This window comes from Equus asinus, chromosome 9 (genome assembly GCF_041296235.1).
Source record: "Equus asinus isolate D_3611 breed Donkey chromosome 9, EquAss-T2T_v2, whole genome shotgun sequence".
NCBI classification, from domain to species: domain Eukaryota; kingdom Metazoa; phylum Chordata; class Mammalia; order Perissodactyla; family Equidae; genus Equus; species Equus asinus.
The window spans coordinates 96,469,238-96,493,005 of record NC_091798.1 but is presented as its reverse complement, the minus strand read 5'-3'; the positions used below and the strand labels follow the sequence as shown (position 1 = coordinate 96,493,005).

General features: G+C 47.9%; 1 protein-coding gene across 19 annotated transcripts in view; it reads left to right on the top strand.

Annotated features, from left to right (window-relative positions):
• The window catches only part of OBSCN (obscurin, cytoskeletal calmodulin and titin-interacting RhoGEF), a 147,209-nt gene that overhangs the window by 33,841 nt on the left and 89,600 nt on the right, over positions 1-23,768 (top strand). For all 19 annotated transcript variants that reach the window (XM_070518009.1, XM_070518014.1, XM_070518012.1 and 16 more), the window contains 9 exons: positions 3,389-3,664; positions 6,857-7,132; positions 10,327-10,602; positions 13,981-14,256; positions 17,887-18,162; positions 20,837-21,112; positions 22,391-22,675; positions 22,818-23,084; positions 23,228-23,497. In XM_070518009.1, coding sequence (XP_070374110.1) covers positions 3,389-3,664; positions 6,857-7,132; positions 10,327-10,602; positions 13,981-14,256; positions 17,887-18,162; positions 20,837-21,112; positions 22,391-22,675; positions 22,818-23,084; positions 23,228-23,497 — 2,478 coding nt within the window. The remainder of the gene's footprint in view (positions 1-3,388; positions 3,665-6,856; positions 7,133-10,326; positions 10,603-13,980; positions 14,257-17,886; positions 18,163-20,836; positions 21,113-22,390; positions 22,676-22,817; positions 23,085-23,227; positions 23,498-23,768) is intronic.

The following is a 23,768-nucleotide window of genomic DNA, read 5'->3' as shown; positions in this document are numbered from 1 at the left end:
TGGAGGGGCAGCTCCATGCAGTAATGCTCCGTCGCCTGCCTGGAACCTTCCTGTCGGTCCTGGTGTCCCAGGCTCTGGCTCTACCTGGAGCTTGGGTCCGAGGTAGACCAGTTGTCTCTCACCTGGGATGTGTAACTTCCTCGCATTGTTTGTTCTGACGACTCCACATGCCCTCACTAGCACCTCATGCCAGCTCTTATCAGCAGGAGATAGTCCAGTTTCACTGACCCTGGGTTAGTGGAATTTTGGCTACACCATCATACTTGAATCTATGTCAAGAGTGAACATTGGATTATCAAATCTGAGGTGTCTTCCCTCTGTGTAATGAGATGTAGATACATGTTTTGTTGTAATGTCCGTGCAAATGCAGGAGAGAGGTGATATGTAGGGTCATTCTGTCAAAGTGAATATCATTTTGCCCTTGTCTTCAATTTGGGTGTTCAGTGTCAGAATTCCCCTTGGAGTTACGTTTGTGAAGTTAGGAATGGAAAGGAAGTCACTTCTGCCACATCAGCGTGCTTTGCTGTGAGGAGCAGCCTCTGACTGGTAGAGAGAGCAGTATTGATTTCATAGCGTTTTCTAATGGTGAGTGCGTACTTTGCCTCCTTACCTGGTACATAGAGAAATCTAAGAAATTAAATTATTTTCCTCTTGTTAAGAGAGTCTTGATGCCAAATAGGGGTGGCTCCCATCCCACATTGACTTCTAGGTGCCTACACGTAACAGTTGGGTATCACATCAGTATATAATGGTTTGTGGTGGGTCTAGATACCAAAAATCCACCTATATGTCTTTGTGAAATGTTAGTTTAAGAGAGTATGACAAAATATTTTATGGTAATAAATTCGAAAAGTTGTGACAGTTTGTCTAATTCCTCGTAAACTATATGAAAATCAACACAAGAAGATATAGGAAGCTTGAATAGTCCTATGACTTTTAAATAAATGGGACCAATAATAAAAAATCTTCTAAGCCCAGTAGTTCTCTGGTAAACTCTATTAAACATTCTAGGGCACAGTATTTCCATGCTTGTGGAGATTGTTGTGGAGAACAGAAAAAGGAGATACGCTCTGCATGTCGTTTTATGTAGATAATGTGACATCGACATCAAAATCTGACAAGAGAAGTAGGAAGAATTAAATTACAGACCAATCCGTGATGGATATTAAGGACAAAATCATAAGTAAAATTAGAAAAATGAATTCAACAATATATCAAGAGGATATACACTATGAGGAAAGTCCTTGCCCAGGATTGCAAGTTTGGTTTAACATTAGGAACATTAGATCAATATAAAACTTGACATTAACAGATTGAGTGAAAACTCATGTGATTTCTCAACTAATACAGAATAAGATTATTTGATTACTATTTAACGTCATAAATTCATAAAAATTGTTTGATAAAAATTAACATCAATTCATGCTGTAAAATTCTTAACAAACAATAGAAAAGTGTTCTTCCTTACTTTGAAAATGGTGCTGCAAAAACATGAATTATGTCATGCTTAAAGTGAACCTTGAAAGCTTTGACGTCAGGGACAAGACACGGGGAAGCTGCCCTCACCACTTCTGTCCAACACTGTATTGTAGAGTAAGGAGGAAACTAAAATAAAAGGCATAAAATTTGGAAAAAATAAAAGTGGAGTTCACTAATGATGTGAACATCAATTCAGAAAATCCGAAAGATAAATTATTATGGTATGATTGTTGAGAAAGATTACAGTAAGAAAAGAAAAGGGAACACTTCTCTGTCTGTACACTTGAAACAAATACTTGGAAAACAATGTTTTTGGTGAGGAAGGTTGGCCCTGAGCTAACATCTGTTGCCAATCTTTCTCTATTTCGTACGTGGGATGCTGCCTCAGCAGGGCTTGAATGGTGCATAGATCCATGCCCTGGATCCGAACCTGCGAATCCTGGGCCGTCGAAGGAGAGTGAGTGAACTTAACCACTACGCCACCGGGCTGGACCCTGGAAAATGATATTTTAAAAGAGTTGCAATGGCATCAGAAGAATCATTTTCTACCTGCAAGTCTAATAAAAGGTGCTTAGAGGCTCAGTGGGGGACTATCGAACATTTCTGAGAGATATTCAAGAGATCTAAATAGATGGATAGAAATCCATGGAAGAATCTAAGACATTCACTAACAATCAAAATCAGAACAAATGTTTTTTAGGAGGATTGAAAAATAACAAGCAGATTCCAAAGGCCAAGTTCAGTTAATACACTTTTCTCTTGAATAAAAGCAAAGCGTGAGTTTTTGCTGTAGCAGATGTCAGGAATTATCATAAAGCTGCAGTAATTAAGACAGAGGATCTCGATGTAGGGACAGTCATCAGATTAGAGGAACAGAATAATGAGCTCAGAGACAGATCCTTGCATAAATGGGCTCCCGCCACTCCCCTTTTTACTGCAGTGTCTGTGCAGAAAGTAGAGAAAGGATAGTGTTTTCATAAATAGTGCTTAGACCATTTAACCATATGGAAAAATTAAATTATACTGGTAATTCACACCATACACAAAGTCAACTCCTGGTGTGTTAGAGGCCTCCATGTAGAGGTAAAACCATGAGACCCTCAGATGATGGCATGGATTGTTTAAAGACCTAGGGTGAGAATAGATTTCTTAAAAGGCACGCAAATGCCCTAACCACAATGGAGCAAGCTAGACAGATTTTTCTGTATTAAAACTAAACACTTTGATTCACCAGAAGAGAGTGAATGTAAGTCCCACAGGTGGGAAATGTGTCACAGAATACATGGTTGTCATTGACTAACATTTAAACATATAAAGAGCACCTTAAAATGAGAAGAGAAAAAGAAAGACAGTACTGTTGATAATGGGACAAAAAGATCTGAATAGTGTCACCACAGAAGAGCAAACAGTAATGGCCAACCCAGGAGCTGGAAGAGGCGCTCAGCTTCATTAGTCATCAGATAACAGGAAAGAAAGTCAGAGGAAGGAAAAGGTGCACCCACCAGGTGCCACAGGCGACAGCACCAAGAGCCTGCAGCCTCAAGAGTCTCATGAACGGCGAGTGGGAATGCTCGCTGCACAGTTCTGTGGAAAAGACTCCCCGAGACTCCTTGTCCCCAGGAAGTTGAGGACCGCATGTTCCTTCCCAGCAGACTGTGTGCACAGGAGTCTTTCACAGTGTCCTCACCTGGAATAGCCCATATGGATGTGCAGATAAATTGTTAGAACATACACATGAATTGTGTTGCTTGTTGCTGAGAGGATGGTGGGGCTCCTCCAGGCCACTCAGCTGGTGCAGAGCCTGGAGAAGTTTCCAGCCCTCTGCCTCCCCCATCCAGGCCTTCTTTCCCCAGTGCTGCCTTCCTGACTTAGGTGGTGTCTCTGACCCTGTGTCCCTCTCTGTCCCCAGAGCCCACGATGGTGTTTGCCAAGGAGCAGCCGACCCACAGGGAGGTGCAGGCTGAGGCGGGGGCCAGCGCCACACTGAGCTGCGAGGTGGCCCAGGCCCAGACGGAGGTGACGTGGTTCAAGGACGGGAAGAAGCTGAGTGCGAGCAAGAAAGTGCAGGTGGAGGCCAAGGGCTGCACCCGGCGGCTGGTGGTGCAGCAGGCAGGGAAGGCGGACGCTGGGGAGTACAGCTGTGAGGCCGGGGGCCAGAAGGTCTCCTTCTGCCTGGGCGTCACAGGTCAGTTCTCAGAAGTACTAAGTTAACCTATCTGGAGTTGATGGTGGGCCTGACATACAGCCCAGATGACCCTGGTGTTCTTTCCATTAGACTTCATCTCTTGATGTCTCCCATCCTCCCCCCTCCCATTTTCACACCCAAGATTGGGCCAAGGGAACATGGACGGAGGGCGTGTACGAAGGGAGAGGCTGTTGTGTACCAAGCATTGCATTTCCATGTCGTGGTGCTTAGTCACATTTTCCCAGCACCTGCTCAGAACCCTCTGGTGGTCTTCATGTCCAGGAATCTGGCTCTACCTGATGCATGGGACTGAGGCAGACCAGATGTCTCTCTCCTGGGTTGTTCTGGCAGATCACACCTACCCTCACCCAGCACACATGAGGGGTCCTGCTAGTCAGAGATGCTTGAAGGCATTCAACCAGGACAAAGGGGAATTCCAACTACATAATCAAACCTCAGATTAGCTCAAGACTGAGCTTTGGGTTATCAAAGTTTTAGTGTTCTTGGACACTCTTCCTTGTTTTCACGTGCATGGAGAAGTTCTGTCTGCACCCATGTGTAACAAAATCTAGATCCACATTTTGTTTCAATGTCTGTGCAAAATACACAAAGAGCAGAGGATTACAAGTTGATCGATTCCTAGAAAACTATATCAAAACTCACACAAGAAAAAATAGACAAGTTGAACAGTCCTTTAATCTTTTAAATAAACAGAACCATAATAAATAGTCTCCTCACAGCATAATATCTAAGCCCAGTGCTTCTACTGTTAAATTGTACCAAATATTCTGGAAATAAGTTATTCCGCATTCGTCGAGATTCTTCTAGAATGTTGAAAAGAGAGATATACCCTTTACTCACTTTATGTAGGTAACATATCAGTACCAAAATCTCACAAAGTAAATATGAAGAATTAACACAGGCCAGCGTCTTGTTGATATCAGGCTAATATCTTGAACAAAATACTAGCAACCTGAATTCAGCAATTTATTAAGATGATGCTACACCATGACAAAAGTCATATTCCAGGACCGCAAAGCTGGTTTAACATGAGAAATATTAGAAAATCAGTCCAAAACTTGACACTAACAAACTGAAAGAAAAAATTATGTGGCTTCCTCCCAAAATGGAGAATAAAAGCATTTGATAAAATATGACATCATAAATCCAGAAGAAATATTTTATAAAATTTAGCATCAACTCCTTCCATAAAATTCTTAACAAAATGTAAATAAAAGGGTTCTTTCTTAATTTGATAATATTTTAATTTAATAATATTTCTTAATTTGATAGTATAATAATTTAATAATATTTCTTAATTTGATAGTATAGGGAAAATTAGCTGAATCACACTTAAAGTGAAACTTTGAAAGCATTGCCTTTGAGACGGGGAACCAGCCAAGGGAGCGGCTGTCGCCACTGCAGTGCAACCTTGACAGCACAGTTAGGAGGGAAATAAAACAGGTGCAACACTTGGAAATGTCAAAAATGGAACTCACAGATGATATGATTTCCAATTTAGAAAACCCGGAAACAGTAATGATTCAACTTAGTAAGAGAGTTGGGAAGGATTACTGCGTACAAAAGTCAACATTCAGAAAGCACTTAAACGTCTACATACCAGAAACAAGAAGCTGAGAAATCACGTTAAAAGAGTTGCAGGAACATCGGAAGGATGATGTTACCAATTCCAAGTCTAATAAAATAGATTAGAAGCTTCATAGGCAAAAACTATTAAGTATTATTGAGAGACAGAAAAAAGACTTAAATCAATGGATAGAAGTCAGTGGAAGACCCAGAGGTGTTCAGTCCCTGTCAAAACTCAAATAATAGTTGTTTTGGGTGTGAGAATGTTGACAGGTTGATTGCAGAGGCCAGCAGAGCCCAGCCAACAGGCGGAACATGTGGGGACATCTGCTCTATCCGGCGTCAGACAGTGGGTCTCAGTGCAGACAGACAGCAGCCCGAAGGAGCGGAGGTGGGCTCCAAGTCGGCTCTGTGTAAGACCTGACTGCCTCCCTTCCTGTTACCCTGGAGCTGGCATGAGCTGTGGAGAAAGGAGCATCTTCTCATAAATGGTCCTAAGACCATTAGCCATATGGAAAAATAAAGTGAAATTTGACAGCTACCTCACACCACACAAAAATCACCTCCAGGAGGCCAGCCCCATGGTGGAGTGGTGGAGTGCAGTGCACTCCACTTCAGCAGCCGGGGTTTGCAGGTCCAGATCCCAAGCACGGGCCTCCACCACTCGTCATCCATGCTGTGGCAGTGACCCACATATAAAGTAGAGGATTATTGGCACAGATGTTAGCTCAGGGAAAATCTTCCTCAGGAAAAAAAACTCCAAGGGAGTTGGAGACTTCAGCGTGAGGGGTAAAACAAACTTTTATCAGACAATGTGGATTATTCAATGACCTCAGGGTAATGAAAGATTTCTTACACAGAACACTAATATGCAAACCACAAAGGACAAAGTGATATATTTGCCTATAGCAAAACTAATAACTTTATTTCACCAGAAAACCTTTCCTCATGAAGGAGTGAAAGGCAGGGCACAAATGGGGAGGATAATGACAGACACACCCGTCAGCACCCAGCTTTAATGACTTAAAGAGCTTCTCAAGGAAGGCGACCAGTAAGTCAGTGCTGTTGAAAGTCGGGCAAAAGCCTTGGATAGTGATGCCACAGAAGAACAAACACCAATGACCAAACCATTGAAAAGGTGCTCCCCTTTGTGCGTCATGGGGACCCACTGGAGGCAGCTCTGGGAGGTCGGGCTTCACTCCCACCAGGCTGCCATCAGCCGAGACACTGAGGGAGGCGAGAGGGTGCAGCTACAGGACCTCGCCCGCAATGCAGTGAGAATGCTCGCTGCACAGCCGCATGGAGAAGACCCTGCGTCCCCTAGGAGGTTGGGCTGTGCCTGCCTCACGACCCCAGATCCCACGAGCACAGAGGTCCTTCACAGCCTCCCCACCTGGAACAGCCAGGCGGAGCAGTGCTGGGATGCACAGATAAATTGTGTCTCTTGTTGCTGAGAGGGTGGTGGGGCTTCTCCAGGCCACTCAGCTGGTGCAGAGCCTGGAGAAGTTTCCAGCCCTCTGCCTCCCCCATCCAGGCCTTCTTTCCCCAGTGCTGCCTTCCTGACTTAGGTGGTGTCTCTGACCACGTGTCCCTCTCTGTCCCCAGAGCCCACGGTGGTGTTTGCCAAGGAGCAGCCGGCCCACAGGGAGGTGCAGGCCAAGGCGGGGGCCAGCGCCACACTGAGCTGTGAGGTGGCCCAGGCCCAGACAGAGGTGACGTGGTTCAAGGACGGGAAGAAGCTGAGTGTGAGCAAGAAAGTGCAGGTGGAGGCCAAGGGCTGCACCCGGCGGCTGGTGGTGCAGCAGGCAGGGAAGGCGGACGCTGGGGAGTACAGCTGTGAGGCTGGGGGCCAGAAGGTCTCCTTCCGCCTGGGCGTCACAGGTCAGTTCTTGGGGCTGGGGGAGCTGGGGGGCAGAGTGCCAGCTGCAGCTGTCAGAAGAGATTATGAGATTGACTAATAGACCCAGTGGACCCAGCGCTCTTCCCTATAGGTTTCATCTCTTCCGGTCTCCTATCCTTCCACTTCCTTGTCTCATGCCCATGGCTGAGCCGAGGGAGTTTGGATGGAAGGGTGTGTATGGAAGGGTTAGGGTAATTCTTGTACACCTTGAGTGGTGTTTCCATATAGTAATGCTTAATCACGTGTTTACAGCAGCCTTAAGATGCCACCAGCAGATTCTTCCTGGTGGTCCCTGGTGTCCAGGACTCTGGCTCCACCTGGTGCTCGAGGTTCGAGGTAGACCAGGTGTCTCTGACCTGGGAATATGTGACTATCCTTCTGTGGAATGTTCTGGCAGTTCTCACATCCCTCACCTTGCACCATGTGGGGGTTCTTGCTAGTGAGTGTGATTTTTAAATTTAGAAATTTAGAAACCAGTAAATAGCTTATACTGCATCACCACACTTTGTTAAAGATGAATTCCTGAAGTAGAAGCAGCCACTGTCTCATGACACAGTATTTATTTTATAGAATTTCCCTGATGGTTACTGTGTGTGCCTCCCTGGCTGGTTCACAGAGAAGTCTGAGGACTAGATTTATTTTTCTTTCATTAAGAGACTGTTAATGTCAAATAACAGGGGCTGCGATCCTACCCTGACCTCTGGGTGCCAACACATAATTGTTTGGTGTGATTTCAGTATATAATGGGTTGCGAGTGTGCACAGATACCAAAAACCGCATTCTGTATCTTTGTCTGACATTATTTTAAGACAATATGGCAAATTAATAATCAATTTGATTGGCAAAATCTGGTAATCAATTGGAGAAGTTTTGACAATTTGGCCAGTTCCTGGACAACTATATCAAAAGTGACACAGGAAGAGTCAGACAACTCCAACAGTCCTATAACCTTCTAAATAAATGGAACCACAAGAAATAATCTTCTCAGAGAGAAAGATCTAAGCCCAGTGGCTCTACTGGTAAATTACATGAAATATTCTGAAAAGAAATTACTCCGTGTTCATGGAGATTCTTCTGGAGAATAGGAGATGCATTCTCCAAATGGTTCTCTGTAGTTAACATAATATGGTTACCAAAACATGACAAGGGAGAGACAAGAATTAAAATTACAGGTTAATCTAGTATAGATATCAAGGCAAAATCTTAGACAAAATATTAGCAAACTGAATTCAGCAATGTATGGAGAAGATACACACTGTGATGGAGGTTGTGGTCCCGGATCATGCAAGGCTGGTTTAGCTCTGGAAACCTAAGCAGATCAATATAAAGCACGACATTAATGGGTTGAATGAAAAAACTGATGTGATTATCACAATAAATGCAGAATAAAACTTTGATAAAATATAGCAGTGTAAATCCAGAAGTAAAGTTTAATAAAATTTAGCATCAATTCATGCCGTAAAATTCTTAACAAACTATAAATAAAAGTGTCCTTCTTTCATTGGATTAACGGTGCTGCAGAAAACACCAGGTAGCTGCACACTGAACGTGCACCTGAGAGCTTTGCCTTTGGGACGAGAGCAGCAGAGGAGGCTGCATCACCCCCTCTGCCCACCGCTGTACAGCAGAGTGAGGAGGAAAATAAAATAAAAGCTATAAAACTTGGAAAAAGCATAAGTGGAATTCACAGGTTATATGAATATTGTCAGAAAACTTAAATGATTATAGTTAGTACAAGATTGAAAAAGATTACCATGTAAAAAAATCAATATGAAGAAAACACTTCTATTTCCATATGGTAGCAACACAGTTAAAAGATTGACAACAGCTTGAAAAGTATTATGTTTCTAATTCCAAGTCTAATAAAGATGTTCAAGACCTCATTGGAGGAAAATTGCCAAACGTTTTTGAGAGAGAGTAAAAAGAGATCTAAAGAAATGGATGGAAATCTATGGGACACTCAAATATATTCGCATCCAATCAAAATTCAACAAATGTTTTTCCTTGGGGGTTGAAAATTGAGAAGCAGTTTCCAAAGGCCAAGGAGAGTCAACACGCTCTTGAAGAGGTGCCAAGTATGGACATTTATCTACCAGATATCAAGAATTAGCATAAAGCTACAGTAATAAAGAAAACAGGGTCACAACACAGGGACAGCTACCAGATCAAAGGGCAGAAGAGTGAGCTTACGATCAGACCAGTGAATAACAGGTGGACTCCCCCCCCAACTTTTGTTTTTTTACCATTGAGCCTGTGTAGGCAGTGGAGAAGGATGGTCTCTTCATAAATAATGCTTTCAACACTTAATCATATAAAAAATTGCATAGGTAACTCGCACTCCACTCAAAATTGAACTCCAGGTGGGTGAGAGACCACAGTGGGAGGGTAAAACTATAAAACCCTCAGATGATGAAATAGATTATTCAGTGACTTCAGAGTAAGGAAAGATTTCTTAAATAGAACAATTTCCCATATTTGACTATGTTAAAACTAAAACTTTAATTCATCCAAAGATGCCACAGGAGTGAAAAGGAAGATTGTACAGATGGATAAGATACTTAGAAAATACTTAATTGTCAATCTCTAGCACTTAAACATATAAAGAGATCCTGAAAATGAATAAGGAGGAGACAGTGCTATTAAAAGTTGGGCAAAAGACTGAACAGGACACCACAGAAGAGCAAATGGTAATGGCCAAAGGATTGAAGTTGCTCCCCTTTGTGCGTCATCGGGACCCACGGGAGGCAGCCCTGGGAAGTCTGGCTTCACTCCCACCAGGCTGCCGTCAGCCGAGACACTGAGGGAGGCGAGAGCGTGGAGCCACAAGACCTCGCCTGCACTGCACTGAGAACGCTCGCTGCACAGCTGCATGGAGAAGACCCTGCGTCCCCTAGGAGGTTGGGCTGTGCCTGCCTCACGACCCCAGATCCCATGTGCACCGGGGTCTTTCACAGCCTCCCCACCTGGAACAGCCTCATGGAGCCGTGCTGGGATGCACAGATAAATTGTGTCTCTTGTTGCTGAGAGGGTGGTGGGGCTCCTCCAGGCCACTCAGCTGGTGCAGAGCCTGGAGAAGTTTCCAGCCCTCTGCCTCCCCCATCCAGGCCTTCTTTCCCCAGTGCTGCCTTCCTGATGTGGGTGGTGTCTCTGACCCCGTGTCCCTCTCTGTCCCCAGAGCCCACAGTGGTGTTTGCCAAGGAGCAGCCAGCCCTCAAGGAGGTGCAGGCTGAGGCGGGGGCCAGCGCCGCACTGAGCTGCGAGGTGGCCCAGGCCCAGACGGAGGTGACGTGGTTCAAGGACGGGAAGAAGCTGAGTGTGAGCAAGAAAGTGCACGTGGAGGCCAAGGGCTGCACCCGGCGGCTGGTGGTGCAGGAGGCGGGGAAGGCGGACGCAGGGGAGTACAGCTGTGAGGCCGGGGGCCAGAAGGTCTCCTTCCGCCTGGGCGTCACAGGTCAGTTCTTGGGGCGGTAAACTAGCCTTTTGTGGAGGTGACGGGACCAATTCAGAGCCTAGATCATCCCTAGTGTTCTCTCCATCACTCACAGCTCCGATCCTGCTTCCTGCCTACTTTTCCTCCCACAGCTGGGCTAGGGCAGCTAGACTGGATGGTGTGAAGGAAGGATAGGCCCTTCCGTCTTTCCCTAGCGTGTTTAGCACAGCGGGGCTCAGCCTGGTGTCCCCAGCACCTGCCTGGTGTTCTTTGTTGTCCGAGACTCTGCGTAACTTGGCTCTTGGGTCTGAAGGAGACCAGACGACTCTCCCGTGGGACGAGTCTATTTCCTCCTCCTGGATGGTCTGACAGCTGCCAGGTTCGTCCCCTAGAACCACATGCAGGTTCTCACTCGCGAGATGTTGGATCCCACTGACCAAGGATCAGGAGGAGTTTCAGCTCCCCAGCCAGCAGTATCGCGGACTGCACTTCGAGTATCAAAGGCCCCTCCTCGCACCTGCGTGGAAAAGCTCTCTCTGCGTCTGTGTGGCAGGATCTAGACCCTGCCTCGCTGCAGTGTCTGCAAGGTGCACACGGAGCCGACATTGGCGGACATGCGCCTGTGGTCTGCGCGTCTGAGGTTGCGATGTTCCTTTAAAAGCGAAGCTTGTTTCCCTTTTGTCTTCAGTTAGAATGTCCTCTGTCAGATTCCCCTTGGAGTCTGGTATATCAACTTAGAAATGGAGAGGAGCAAGGAGCTTGTGCGCCCTCGGCATGCGTTGCTGGAGATGCGTTCTCGTGGCCGCGGCCTGACCCGTAGAGCAGTGTGGGTTTCCCAGCATTTCCTGGGGTGAGGTTGTGGCTCTGCCTCCCGGGCTGGCTCGCAGAGAAGGCTGGGAAACAAGTGTATTTTTTGTTGTTGTTAAGTGTTTTAACATTAAATATTAGGGGGAACTGCGATCCCACGTTTGACTCCTTGGTGCCACCGCAAAACAGTGTGGTGTTGTATGTACTCAGTGGTTTGTGGGTGTGTATAGATACTAAGACCCGCTATGTGTCTTTGGGAAACGTAATTTAAAGAGAACATGACAAATTATTTTATGGTAAAAATGTGAAAGTTGTAACAATTTGGCTAATTCCTAGAAAGCTGTATCAAAACTGACACAAAGGGAAACAGAAAACTCAAACAGTTGTATAATCTTTAAAGAAACAGAACCAGTAATTAAAAAAAAGTGCTTTCATAGGGAAAGGCCCACGCCCAGTGGCCCTCCTGGTAAATTACTGCATGTTCATGGAGATTCTTGTAGGCAATAGAAAAAGGAGATGCACTCTCCAACCCACTTTATGAAGTTAGCATACTATCAATACCAAAATCTTACAAGGAAAATACGCAGAAGTAAAATCGCAGGCAATCCCTTATGAACGTCAAGGGCAGGATCCTAAACAAGAAATTAGGCAAATAAGTTGTGATATGTGAACAGGACAGTACGCTGTGAAGGAAGTTGTAGGCCGAGATTGTATGGTTGTTTTAACATTGGAAATATTAGAAAGTCAAAATTAGGCTTGATATTAACATATTGAAACAGGAAAATGTGATTATCTCAATAAGTGCAGGATTAAAATATTTGATAAATTTAACGTATATCCTGAAAAAATATTTGGTAAAATTTAGCATCATTTCATGATATAAAATTCTTAATGAACTGCAAATATAGGAGTTCTTCCTCAATTTTGAAAATGGCGCTATAGAAAAGACCAGCTAACATCATACGTAAAGGGAAAGATTTGCATTTGGGTTGGCTTCCTGTCACCACTTGTCTCTAACATTGTACAACGAGGAAGGAGGAAAATAAGATAAAGGTGTAAAACTAAAAAACGAAACTAAAGTGATATTTACAGATAATACAGTTATCAACTTCAGAGAATACAAAGATTAACACTAATTAGAGCATTGAGAAAGATTACCACATAAAAAAATCTACAGAAGGCACTTCTGCATCTATATACTAGCAACAAACACTTCGAAAATGAAGTTTTGAAGCTTTACCATAGCTTCAAAAGTATCATTTTTCTATTTGCAAGTCTAATAAATGATGTTTAAGGGCTCAGTGGGTTAAATTATGAAAGGTTTTTGAGAGGTAGTAAGGAAGATTAAAGAAATAAATAGAAACCGTGGTAGACTCAGATGTTCATTCCTAGTCAGAATCTGAACAAATGTTCCTTTGAGGGCGGTGAAAACTGACGAGCTGATTCCAAAGGCCAAGTAATGTGTGGGAGGTGAGCAGAGTGAGAGCGCTGGCTGTGCCGGGTGTCCGGACGCACTGCGGAGCTGCAGTAATTGAGACGACGTGGCCTGAATTCGTGGACAGACCAGAGGAAGGGAATTAGCCTCAGAAACAGCTCTGTTCACAACTGGACTGCCCCCCTCGCCTTTTTGTTTGTTTTACCACGCTGCTAGTGTGAGGTGCAGAGAAAGGATGGTCTGTTCATAAATGGTGCTCAGATCATTAACCATAGGGGAAAAAAATAAAATTAGACGTCCCTGGCACACCACACACAAACATCGACTCCGGGTGGGTGGGGACCTCAGTGTGAGAGGCAGGACAAGGTCAAAGCAGGCAACGTGGATCATTTAATGACTCGACATAATGAAAGGTTCGTAAACAGAACAGAAGTGCACTAGTCACACAGGACCAAGTGATGTATTTGTTTAGATTAAGAACTTTATTGGATCAGAAGATATCATGAAAGATTGAAAAGGCAAGACATAGAGACGGAAAGATTTTTACAACGTGCACAACTGTCAGTGCTTTAGCATTTAAGTAAGTAAATAGCTCCTAAGAATGAATATGAAAAGAGAAGTAATGCTATTGAAAATGGGTAAATCTCGAATAGTGACAGACAGCTGACACTAATGACCAAACCATTGAAAAGGTGCCCCCCTTTCTGCGTGATCGGGACCCATTGGAGGCAGCGCTGGGAGGTCGGGCTTCACTCCCACCAGGCTGGCATCAGCCGAGACACTGAGGGAGGCGAGAGTGTGGAGCCGCAGGAACTCACCCGCACTGCAGTGAGAACGCTCGCTGCACAGCTGCGTGGAGAAGACCCTGCGTCCCCTAGGAGGTTGGGCTGTGCCTGCCTCATGACCCTAGATCCCACGAGCACAGAGGTCCTTCACAGCATCCCCACCTGGAACAGCCAGGCGGAGCCGTGCTGGGATGCACAGATAAATTGTGTCACTTGTTGCTGAGAGGGTGGTGGGGCTTCCCCAGGCCACTCAGCTGGTGCAGAGCCTGGAGAAGTTTCCAGCCCTCTGCCTCCCTCATCCAGGCCTTCTTTCCCCAGTGCTGCCTTCCTGACTTAGGTGGTGTCTCTGACCACGTGTCTCTCTGTCCCCAGAGCCCACAGTTGTGTTTGCCAAGGAGCAGCCAGCCCTCAAGGAGGTGCAGGCTGAGGCGGGGGCCAGCGCCACACTGAGCTGCGAGGTGGCCCAGGCCCAGACGGAGGTGACGTGGTTCAAGGACGGGAAGAAGCTGAGTGCGAGCAAGAAAGTGCACGTGGAGGCCAAGGGCTGCACCCGGCGGCTGGTGGTGCAGGAGGCGGGGAAGGCGGACGCAGGGGAGTACAGCTGTGAGGCCGGGGGCCAGAAGGTCTCCTTCCGCCTGGGCATCACAGGTCAGTTCTCTGTGATTCTCAGTCTTGTTTCGGGTCATGACTGGAGTGGGTTCTGGATTCTGGAGCTCTTTCTATTAGACTTCATGTCTTCAGGTCTCCCGTTCTCCCACCTCCTATCTTCATATCCATGACTGGGCCAAGGGAGGCTGGATGGGAAGGTCGTGTGTGGAAGGGAGAGGAGAGCTATTCCTGTGCACCGTGAGTGGTGTTTCTGGGTAACCGTGCTTAGTTGTGCCTTCTGGGAACTTCGTGGTGTTCCTTGATGTCCAGGACTGTGGCTCTCTTGGGTGCTTGGCTTCTGAAGTAGACTAAGCATCTCGGCCCCAAAAAGACTGCTTGTTTTGGGTGTGTTGGTAGCTCCCAGCAGCCCTCTTAGCACCATGTAGGGGTTCTCCTTAATGAGACATTTCAATTTCTTTGAAGCAAGATAAGGGGAAATTTCAGTCACATAATCATACTTGGAATTATCTCAACTAAACTGTGGATTATCAGTGTTTTAGGATACTCTGTCCTCTTTGCACATGGGTAGAGAAGTTATCTGTGCACCTATATGTAGCAAAATCTGGATCCATGTTTTCTTGCAACATCTGAGCAAAGTAGATGAAGACCAGAGCGTTGCTGGATGTGCATCTGAGACATGCACATGTGAGGTCTGGATTCTCCTGTTAAAGCAAATCTTGTTTCCCTTTTGTCTTCACGAAGACCATTCTGTGTCAGAATTCCCCTTGTAGTTTGACTTATGATTTCAGCACTAAAAAGGAATAAGCAGCTTAAGCTACACCAGCACGCTTTATTAGACAAGAGCCCCTGTGGTGGCAGCCACTGGCCGGTAAAATGGTATTAACTCCATGGCATTTCCCAGTGATGAGTGTGTGTCTGTGCCTCCCTGGCTGGTTCATGCAGGGGTCTGAGGACTAAATTTACTTCCCTTTCACTGAGTGAGTCATAGCATCAGAGAGGGGTGAGCTGCAGTACCACGCTGACTTCTGGGTGTCAACAGGTAACAGTTCGGCAGTATATAATGATCTGTTGGTGTGAACAGATACCAGAAGACTATGTCTCTTTCTTAACTGTCTTTTAAGAGAATATGACAAGTTATTTTATGGTCACAATTTTGAAAAGTTTTGACAACTTGACCAAATTGTAGAGAACTATGTGAAAAAGTGACACAAGAAGAAATAGAAAACTCAAACAGTCCTATAACTTTAAAAAAAAATGGAACCAGTAATAAAAAACATCTTTTCATAGAGAACAAGTTAAGCCCAGTGGCTCTACTGATAACTTATACAAAATATTCTGGAAAGTAACTATTCCATGTTCATGGAGGTTCTTCTAAAAAATAAAACAAAGAGATGCACTGTCTGATTTGATTCAGGCAGATAGCATAACATCAATACCAAAATCTGGCAAGGAGAGTAGATAGAATTAAAATCACAGGCCAATCTCTTATGGATATCAAGGCCAATATCTTTAACAAAATATTGACAAAGTTATCTGAGCAGTGTGTCAAGATGAGAATACTTGATGATGAAAGTCATAGTCCAGGAATGTAATGTTGGTTTAATATTTGAAACAAGAGAAAATCAATGTAATGCATGATATTAACTGATTGAAAGTGAAAACCAATGTGATTGTCTCAATAAGTGTAGGAAATAAAAGTTTGATAAAGTTTAACATCATAAATACAGAGTAAATGCTTAATGAAATTTAGTGTCAATTCATGTCATAAAATTCTTAACCCACAGTCAATGAACAGACTCTTCCCACCTTGATCAATGGTGCCGCATAAAACACCAGCTAACATCACACTTAAAGGGAAACCTTGGAAGTTTTCCCGCGAGGTAGGAAACAAGAAGACCGCCAGCACTTCTGTTCAACATTGGAGAGCGTGGAACGGAGGAAAATGAAATAGAACGTATGAGGGTGGGAAAAACAAAGTGGAACTCACAGATTATCAATTCCAAAATTCCAAAGATAAAGTGTTAGACTTAGTGGGGGTGTTCAGAAGGACAACTGCATACAAATATCAACATACAGAAACACTTTTTTATTTATATAATAGCAACAAACAGTTGGAAAATGAAATTTTGAAAGATTTACAATAGCATCAGAAGAATCATGTTTCTAATTCCAAATCTAGTAGAAGGTGCTTAGTGACTCTGTGGGGGAAAATTATTGAATATTTTTGAGAGATGATAAAGAAGCTCAGAATTAATGGATAGAAACCCATGGAAGAATCTAGGATGTTCAATAATGATCCAAATGCAAACACATGCTCTTTGGGAGGTGGAGGCGCTGAGAACTGACCAGCAGATCCAGCGTGAGTATTTGCTCCACCGATAGCAAGAATTACCATGAAGCTGCAGTCATGAAGACACTGGGTCTCCGTAAAGGAACAGTGATCCGATCAGAGGAGCAGAGTAGGGCTCAGAGACAGACCCCACCATCAATGGGCTCCTGCGTCATCCCCGATTTTATTTTTTAATGTCGTGCTTGGGCAAGGAATGGAAAAACAATTTTTGTTTTTCTGGGAAAGACTCACCCTGAGCTAACATCTGTTGCCAACCTTCCTCTTTTTTCTTTTTCCCTCCCCAAAGCCCCAGTACATAGTTGTAGATCCTTCTCGTTCTTCTACATGAGCCACCACCACAGCATGGCTATGGACAGACGAGTGGTGTGGTTCAGCACCTGGGAACCAAACCTGGGCCACTGAAGTGGAGTGCACTGAATTTTACCACTAGGCCATCAGGGCTGGCTCAAGGATGGTTTTTTCATAAAAGTCTTTTGGCCGTTTCATCAAATGGAAAAAAAAGTTGACCGATAACTCAAACCACACACAAAGCCAACTCCAGGTGGGTTAGAGACCACAGGGTAAGGGGTCAGGCCATAAAACTGTTCAATGACAATGCAGAAGTGGACAAAACCCACTGACCACTGTGGAGCAAGGACGACATAGCTGGCACATTGTGACTGAACACTGATTCATGAGAGGACAGCATAAAAGACTGAAAGGAGGGTCACCCACATGTGGAATATCAAGGCTCTGCATATAAACAGAGGTCCTAACAGCGAAACAGGAGACAGACAGTGCTATTAAAGGTTGGACAAAAGACTGAACACACACCACAAAAGAGCAAACGGTAATGGCCAAAGGATTGAAGAAGATACTCCCCTTTGTGTGTCATCAGGACCCGCAGGGGCAGCCCTGGGAGACCCGGCTTCACTCCCACTGGGCTGCCATCAGCTGAGACATTGAGGGAGGCAAGAGCGTGGAGCCGTAGGACCTCGCCCGCACTGCACTGAGAACGCTCGCTGCACAGCTGCATGGAGAAGACCCTGCGTCCCCTAGGAGGTTGGGCTGTTCCAGCCTCACGACCCCAGATCCCATGTGCACCGGGGTCTTTCACAGCCTCCCCACCTGGAACAGCCAGGCGGAGCCGTGCTGGGATGCACAGATAAATTGTGTCTCTTGTTGCTGAGAGGGTGGTGGGGCTTCTCCAGGCCACTCAGCTGGTGCAGAGCCTGGAGAAGTTTCCAGCCCTCTGCCTCCCCCATCCAGGCCTTCTTTCCCCAGTGCTGCCTTCCTGACTTAGGTGGTGTCTCTGACCCCGTGTCCCTCTCTGTCCCCAGAGCCCACAGTGGTGTTTGCCAAGGAGCAGCCGGCCCACAGGGAGGTGCAGGCTGAGGCGGGGGCCAGCGCCACACTGAGCTGTGAGGTGGCCCAGGCCCAGACGGAGGTGACGTGGTTCAAGGACGGGAAGAAGCTGAGTGCGAGCAAGAAAGTGCACGTGGAGGCCAAGGGCTGCACCCGGCGGCTGGTGGTGCAGGAGGCAGGGAAGGCGGACGCAGGGGAGTACAGCTGTGAGGCCGGGGGCCAGAAGGTCTCCTTCCGCCTGGGCGTCACAGGTCAGTTCTTGAGGAAGGGGGGTGAACTTGCCTTGTTTGGAGGTGATGAAGGACTGGCTTACAGCCCGGGCCACCGTGGTCCTCTGTCCATTAAACCTCATCTCTTCACGAATCCCAGTCCCCCTCCCATTTTCACACTCATGGCTGAGCCCAGGGATCTTGGATGGCAGGGGTGTGTACAGCAGGGAGAGGCCCTTCTTCTCCATCTTAATGGTGTTTGCACGTTGCAATTCCACATCTCTCACTTTTCCCAGAACCTCCTCAGGACCCACCGTTGGTCCTTGGTGTCCCGGACTCTGGCTGTGTCTAGTGCATTGGGCTGAGGTAGAGCAGATGTCCCTCACCTGAGGACGTTCTCCTGGTTCCCATTTGCCTTCACCTGCCCCAGATGAGGGATCTTGCTATCAAGAGATGTCTGCATTTCATTCAGCCAGGATAATAGCAAATTTCAGGCACCAGTCATACTGGGATTTATCTCAAGACTGAACTTGGGTTCCCAAAGTTCTGGGGGTTCTGGAGCACTCTCCCCCCTCGCACATGGCTGGAGAAGCTCTTTCTGCACCATATGGGCCAGAACACAGACACATGTTTCACTGCAGTGTCTGTGCAAAACCAGTGGAAAGCAGAGAATCGGGAGCTGGGCATCCGTGATGCACACGTGTGAGGCTGGAGTTTCTTTTCAGAGCAAATCTTGTTTTCCTTTGTCTTCTGTTAGAAAATCCCAAGTCAGAGTTCCTCTTGAGGTTTGATGTGTAAACTTAGAAGTGGGGAGAAATAAGCAGCTGTGGCATACGGGCACTCTGTTTCTGAGGACTTCCTGAGGTGGCAGGCCCCGCCTGGTAGAGCCGTGTTGATTTCATAGCGTTTCCTAATGGTGAGGGTGGGTTTGTGCCCTCCTGGCTGGTTCACAGAGAAGTCTGTGAACTTGCTGTTTTCCCCTTTCTTAGGAGGGTTTAACTCACATGAGGGTCGGCTGAGGTCTCACATGGGCTCCTGGGTGCCACCTGTAGCTGTTTGTTGTTGTGTCAGTGTGTAATGTTGTAGGTGTGCATGGATACCAAGAATCCTGCTGTGTATGTTTGACATGCTATTGAGGAGAATCTGACAGTATTCTGTGCAAGAAAATAGGAAAAGTTTGAGAAATTGTCCTATTTCTAGAAAACTAAATAAAAACCGACCTAAGAAGAAACAGACAAGTCAAACAGTCCTATTGGAGAAATAGAACCAGTAGGAAAAAATCTTCTCATAGAACAAATTCTAAGCCCAGCGCTTTACTGGTAAAGTCTTCCAATAACTTAGAAATTAATTATCCCTTGTCCATGGAGAATCTTCTAGAGAATAGAAAAAGGAGATCAACTTTTTAACTCTTTTTATCTGGTAGCATAATTTTGATATTGTAATATGACAGGCCAGTAGGAAGAATTCATATTATAAGCAAATCTATTATGGATTTCAAGGCCAATATCGTAAAAAAAAAAACAATTAGCAAACTGAATTCAGCAGTATATGAAAAGAATCCTACAGCCTGATAAAATTCAGAATGTACCAGGACTCAAGGCTGGTTTAACATTAGAAACATTAGCAAATCAATGTAAAGCTCGACATTAACAGATTGAAGAAAATCAATGTGATTACCTCAATACATGCCGAATCAAGTCTTTGATATAATTTTACATCATAATTTCAGGAGAAATGTTGGATAAAATCTAGCATCAATTCATGCCTTAAAATGCTAACAAAGTATAAGTAAAAGAATTCTTCCTGAATTTGATAAATGGATTGCAGAAAAGTCGTGCTCACTTCACAAAGTGAAATGGTGAAGGATTTGCCTTGAGCTGGGGAACAGGACAGGAAAGCCATGTCACCACTTCCATCCCACACTGCACAGCACAAATAAAGGGGAGGAAAATAAACAAAATAACATAAAAAGTATAAATCTTTCAAAAAACAGAAGTAGAATTCACAGCAGATGTGATTTATCCAAAAGAGAAATTGTTAGATCTAGTGAGAGTGTTGAGAGAGATTACCACATTCAAAATCGACATAGAGAAATATATATATGTATATACTATCTATATACTAGCAACAAATGATTGGAAAATGAAAGTTTAAAAGATTTGCAATAACATCAGAGGTATCATGGTTTTCATTCCAAGTCTAATAAGAGATGTTTAGATGCCGTGTGGGAGGGGATGGTTAGATATTTTCAAGAGACGGTAAAGAAGAGTGAAATAAATGGATAGACATCCATGGGGGAAACTAAGATGTCCACTAACAATCCAATCCGAATAAGTGCTTATTTGGCGGGATGGGGTGGGGTGGGATTGATAATTGACTAGTGGACTGCAAAGGCCGTGTGCAGACAGACAGTGTACCCTTGAAGAGAGCCAGTGTGGGCATTGGGGTCGCAGATCTGCAGACTTCCACAGCTCCATTCACGAAGACGGCAGGGTCTCGATGCAGGAACAGTTGTCAGATAAGGGGCCGGAACAGGGGCTCAGAGGCAGACTCCTGGGTGAATGGACCTGCCGCTGGTTCCCTGCCCTCCTTTGTTTCTACTGTGGCTCCTGTGCAAGGTGTGAAGGAAGGAAAGTCTTTTCATAAACAGTACTTTGAACGTTTAACCATGTGCCTTAGATGTTGTCTCTCACCCTATGCCCCTCTCTGTCCCCAGAGCCCACAGTGGTGTTTGCCAAGGAGCAGCTGGCGCACAGCCAGGTGCAGGCTAAGGCGGGGGCCAGTGCCACTCTGAGCTGCGAGGTGGCCCAGGCCCAGACAGAGGTGACATGGTTCAAGGATGGGAAGAAGCTGAGTGCGAGCTCGAAAGTGCACGTGGAGGCCAAGGGCTGCACCCGGCAGCTGGTGGTGCAGCAGGCAGGGAAGGCGGACGCTGGGGAGTACAGCTGTGAGGCTGGGGGCCAGAAGGTCTCCTTCCGCCTGGATGTCACAGGTGGGCACCAGGCTCTAGCTGGTTGTGGCAGATCAGCACCTGACAAATCCCCCAGATGGGCACCCCTCTGTGAGGCTTGTCCCTGCCTCGTGTGAGCAGTTGTCCTATTCTCTGTTCTCTACTGATGTGCCCAGCACCCTGTCCACTCCGAGGTCATTTCGTGGAGCTGGGCATCTGCTGGCAAAGTTCCTGGACCTTTCACGCCATCCCCACTTTCCCCAGCATGAAACCTACCGCTGCACCTTCCTTAGCCATCTGCGGGCTGCTCAGGCCTGAGGTCTGTGGAAATGGGGACTGGAGCAGACACTTTTCCCATTTTAATTCCCTCTGGGCAGCTGGAGAGCCCAGCCTTGCTCTGGGGAACCTCACCTGAGGGGCTGCTGGACTTGGGTGCCATTACCTTCAGTGAGGATGAGGTCCCTGTCTCTGGCCTTGGGGCCAGGCCTGTCCAGCTGTCCTTAGGCCAGCCCTGTGGCCAGATGCCCATCATGGCCTGGGCCTGCGCCATGTCCATGTACTGTCTGCACCTGTCCCTCTCCAACCCCCCACCCCCACCCCAGCAGCCGATGACATCGTCAGGCTTCACCATCCTGAGTTGACCGACACTGCCCCTGTCCCCAGCTGTGGCCCTCACCCACCTGTCCCCAGCCCTGTAGCCAATATGACTTTTCTAGTTCTCCTGGGTCAGACCTCACAGGGTCCCTCCAGGGCCCCCTCCCAGGGCCTTGCCCTCCCCTCTGGGCCTCAGGCTCTGTCCAGCTTGGCTGCTGGAGGCACTGAAGTTTTGCACCTACCAGTTTGCCCTGATGTCCCACCACCCAGGCTGCCCTTGCGTGCCTCCCCTCCTGGCCCTTTTCCCCGAGGCCCTTCTGGAATGCTGGCCCACACTCCAGGCTGCCTGCCACTCTCCCTGCAGTGTTTTCCCAGGGGCCCGTGCTTCCCGGGAGGACAGTGGTCTCGGGCTCTTGGCTCTTGGCTGAGACAGAGCTGGTGGGCCTCAGGCTGTAGTCCCTGGGCTCCGCCTGGCTGTCCTGCACCATCTCCGGGAGCCTGGATGGTGCCATCAGGCGGCGTGTGGCTCTGCTTTGTTTGCTGTCGGGCTGGCTCAGTGGAGAGGCTTCAGCCAAGGGCTGGACAGAGCTGGCCGTTGCAGGAGATGGGAGGTTGGGAGGGTTCTGTCTCAGGTCTTGTCCCACCGAGGGTGGGGTGCGGGGCCCAGGCCGTGGGTGCCAGGGTCCCTGCTCTCATGCCCACTGACCCTCCCCACCCCGCACCCAGAGCTGGAGCCTGAGCCACCAGCCCTGGAGAGACCCGGCCGCAGGGAGCCTCTGGTGGTCAGGGAACACGAGGACATCGTCCTGACGGCCACGCTGGCCACACCCTCTGTGGCCGCGGTGACGTGGCTCAAGGATGGCGTGGAGATTCGCCGCAGCAAGCGGCACGAGATGGCCAGCCTGGGGGACACCCACACCCTGACCTTGCGCGGTGCGCAGACCATGGACAGCGCCGTCTACAGCTGCCGCGTGGGCGCGGAGGCGCAGGACTTCCCAGTGCAGGTGGAAGGTCAGCGGGGCAGGGGGCAGTCCTCTGGGAACCCCGTGTCTGTGGCGTCCCAGAGCGGAGCCAGGCTGGGACTCAGGGCGCGCGACCGGGCAGCGCAGAGTAGCCTGCGCCTCGCCCGGCTGACGTCCCTTCCCTCCCGCAGAGGTGGCCACCAAGTTCTGCCGGCCCCTGGAGCCCGTGCGCGGGGATCTGGGCGGCACGGTGACGCTGGCCTGCGAGCTGAGCCCGGCGCAGGCCGAGGTGGTGTGGCGGTGCGGGAGCACGGAGCTCCGGGCCGGCAAGCGCTTCCAGATGGCGGCCACGGGGTCCCGGCGCTCGCTCACGGTGTCGGGCCTGCGGGCTGAGGACGCGGGAGAGTACGTGTGCGAGAGCCGCGACGACCGCACCAGCGCGCGGCTCACCGTCAGCGGTACGCGGCCGCCGGGCGGGCGGGCTGGGGCGCGGGGCCGGACGTTCCGAGCGGCTTCCTGGAGGAGGCGTCCTTCTGCGGCGTCTGCAGGGTGGGACCTCCGCTCCTCCTGCTCACGTCTCAAGCGGAGCTTCTGTCCACAGTGCCCCGCGAGGTCAAGTTCACGTCCGGGTTGAGTGCCGTGGTTGCGGAGGAGGGCCGCGAGGCCACCTTCCAGTGCGTGGTGACCCCCGCGGACGCGGCGGTCACGTGGTTCCGGGACGGCGCGCAGCTGCAGCCCAGTGAGAAGGTTGTCATATCACAGAGCGGCGGCAGCCACAGCCTGACCATCTCGGGCCTGGTCCTGCAGGATGCCGGCCAGATCACCGCCGAGGCTGAGGGCGTCACGTCCGCCGCTGCCCTCCGAGTCCGAGGTGCACGCCTGGGGCGCAGGGAGGGCGCCTCCCCCTGGGCTGGTTCCGCGGGCGCATGCCGCTACTGGCCTGCGGCCAGCTCGTCCCGCTGACCTCAGGGGACCCGGGGTTTGTCGGCTGCACAGAGGAGATTTGGGTGAGACCGAGGGACCAGGCACTTGCTCTGAGGAGAGAAAGTAAACTCCTGTACTGCTCACCTGGGCTGGGAGTGGGCAGAGGCTTCTTGGAGGAGGCGTCCCACGCTGAGCCCATGGACAGCAAGGTGGGAGGG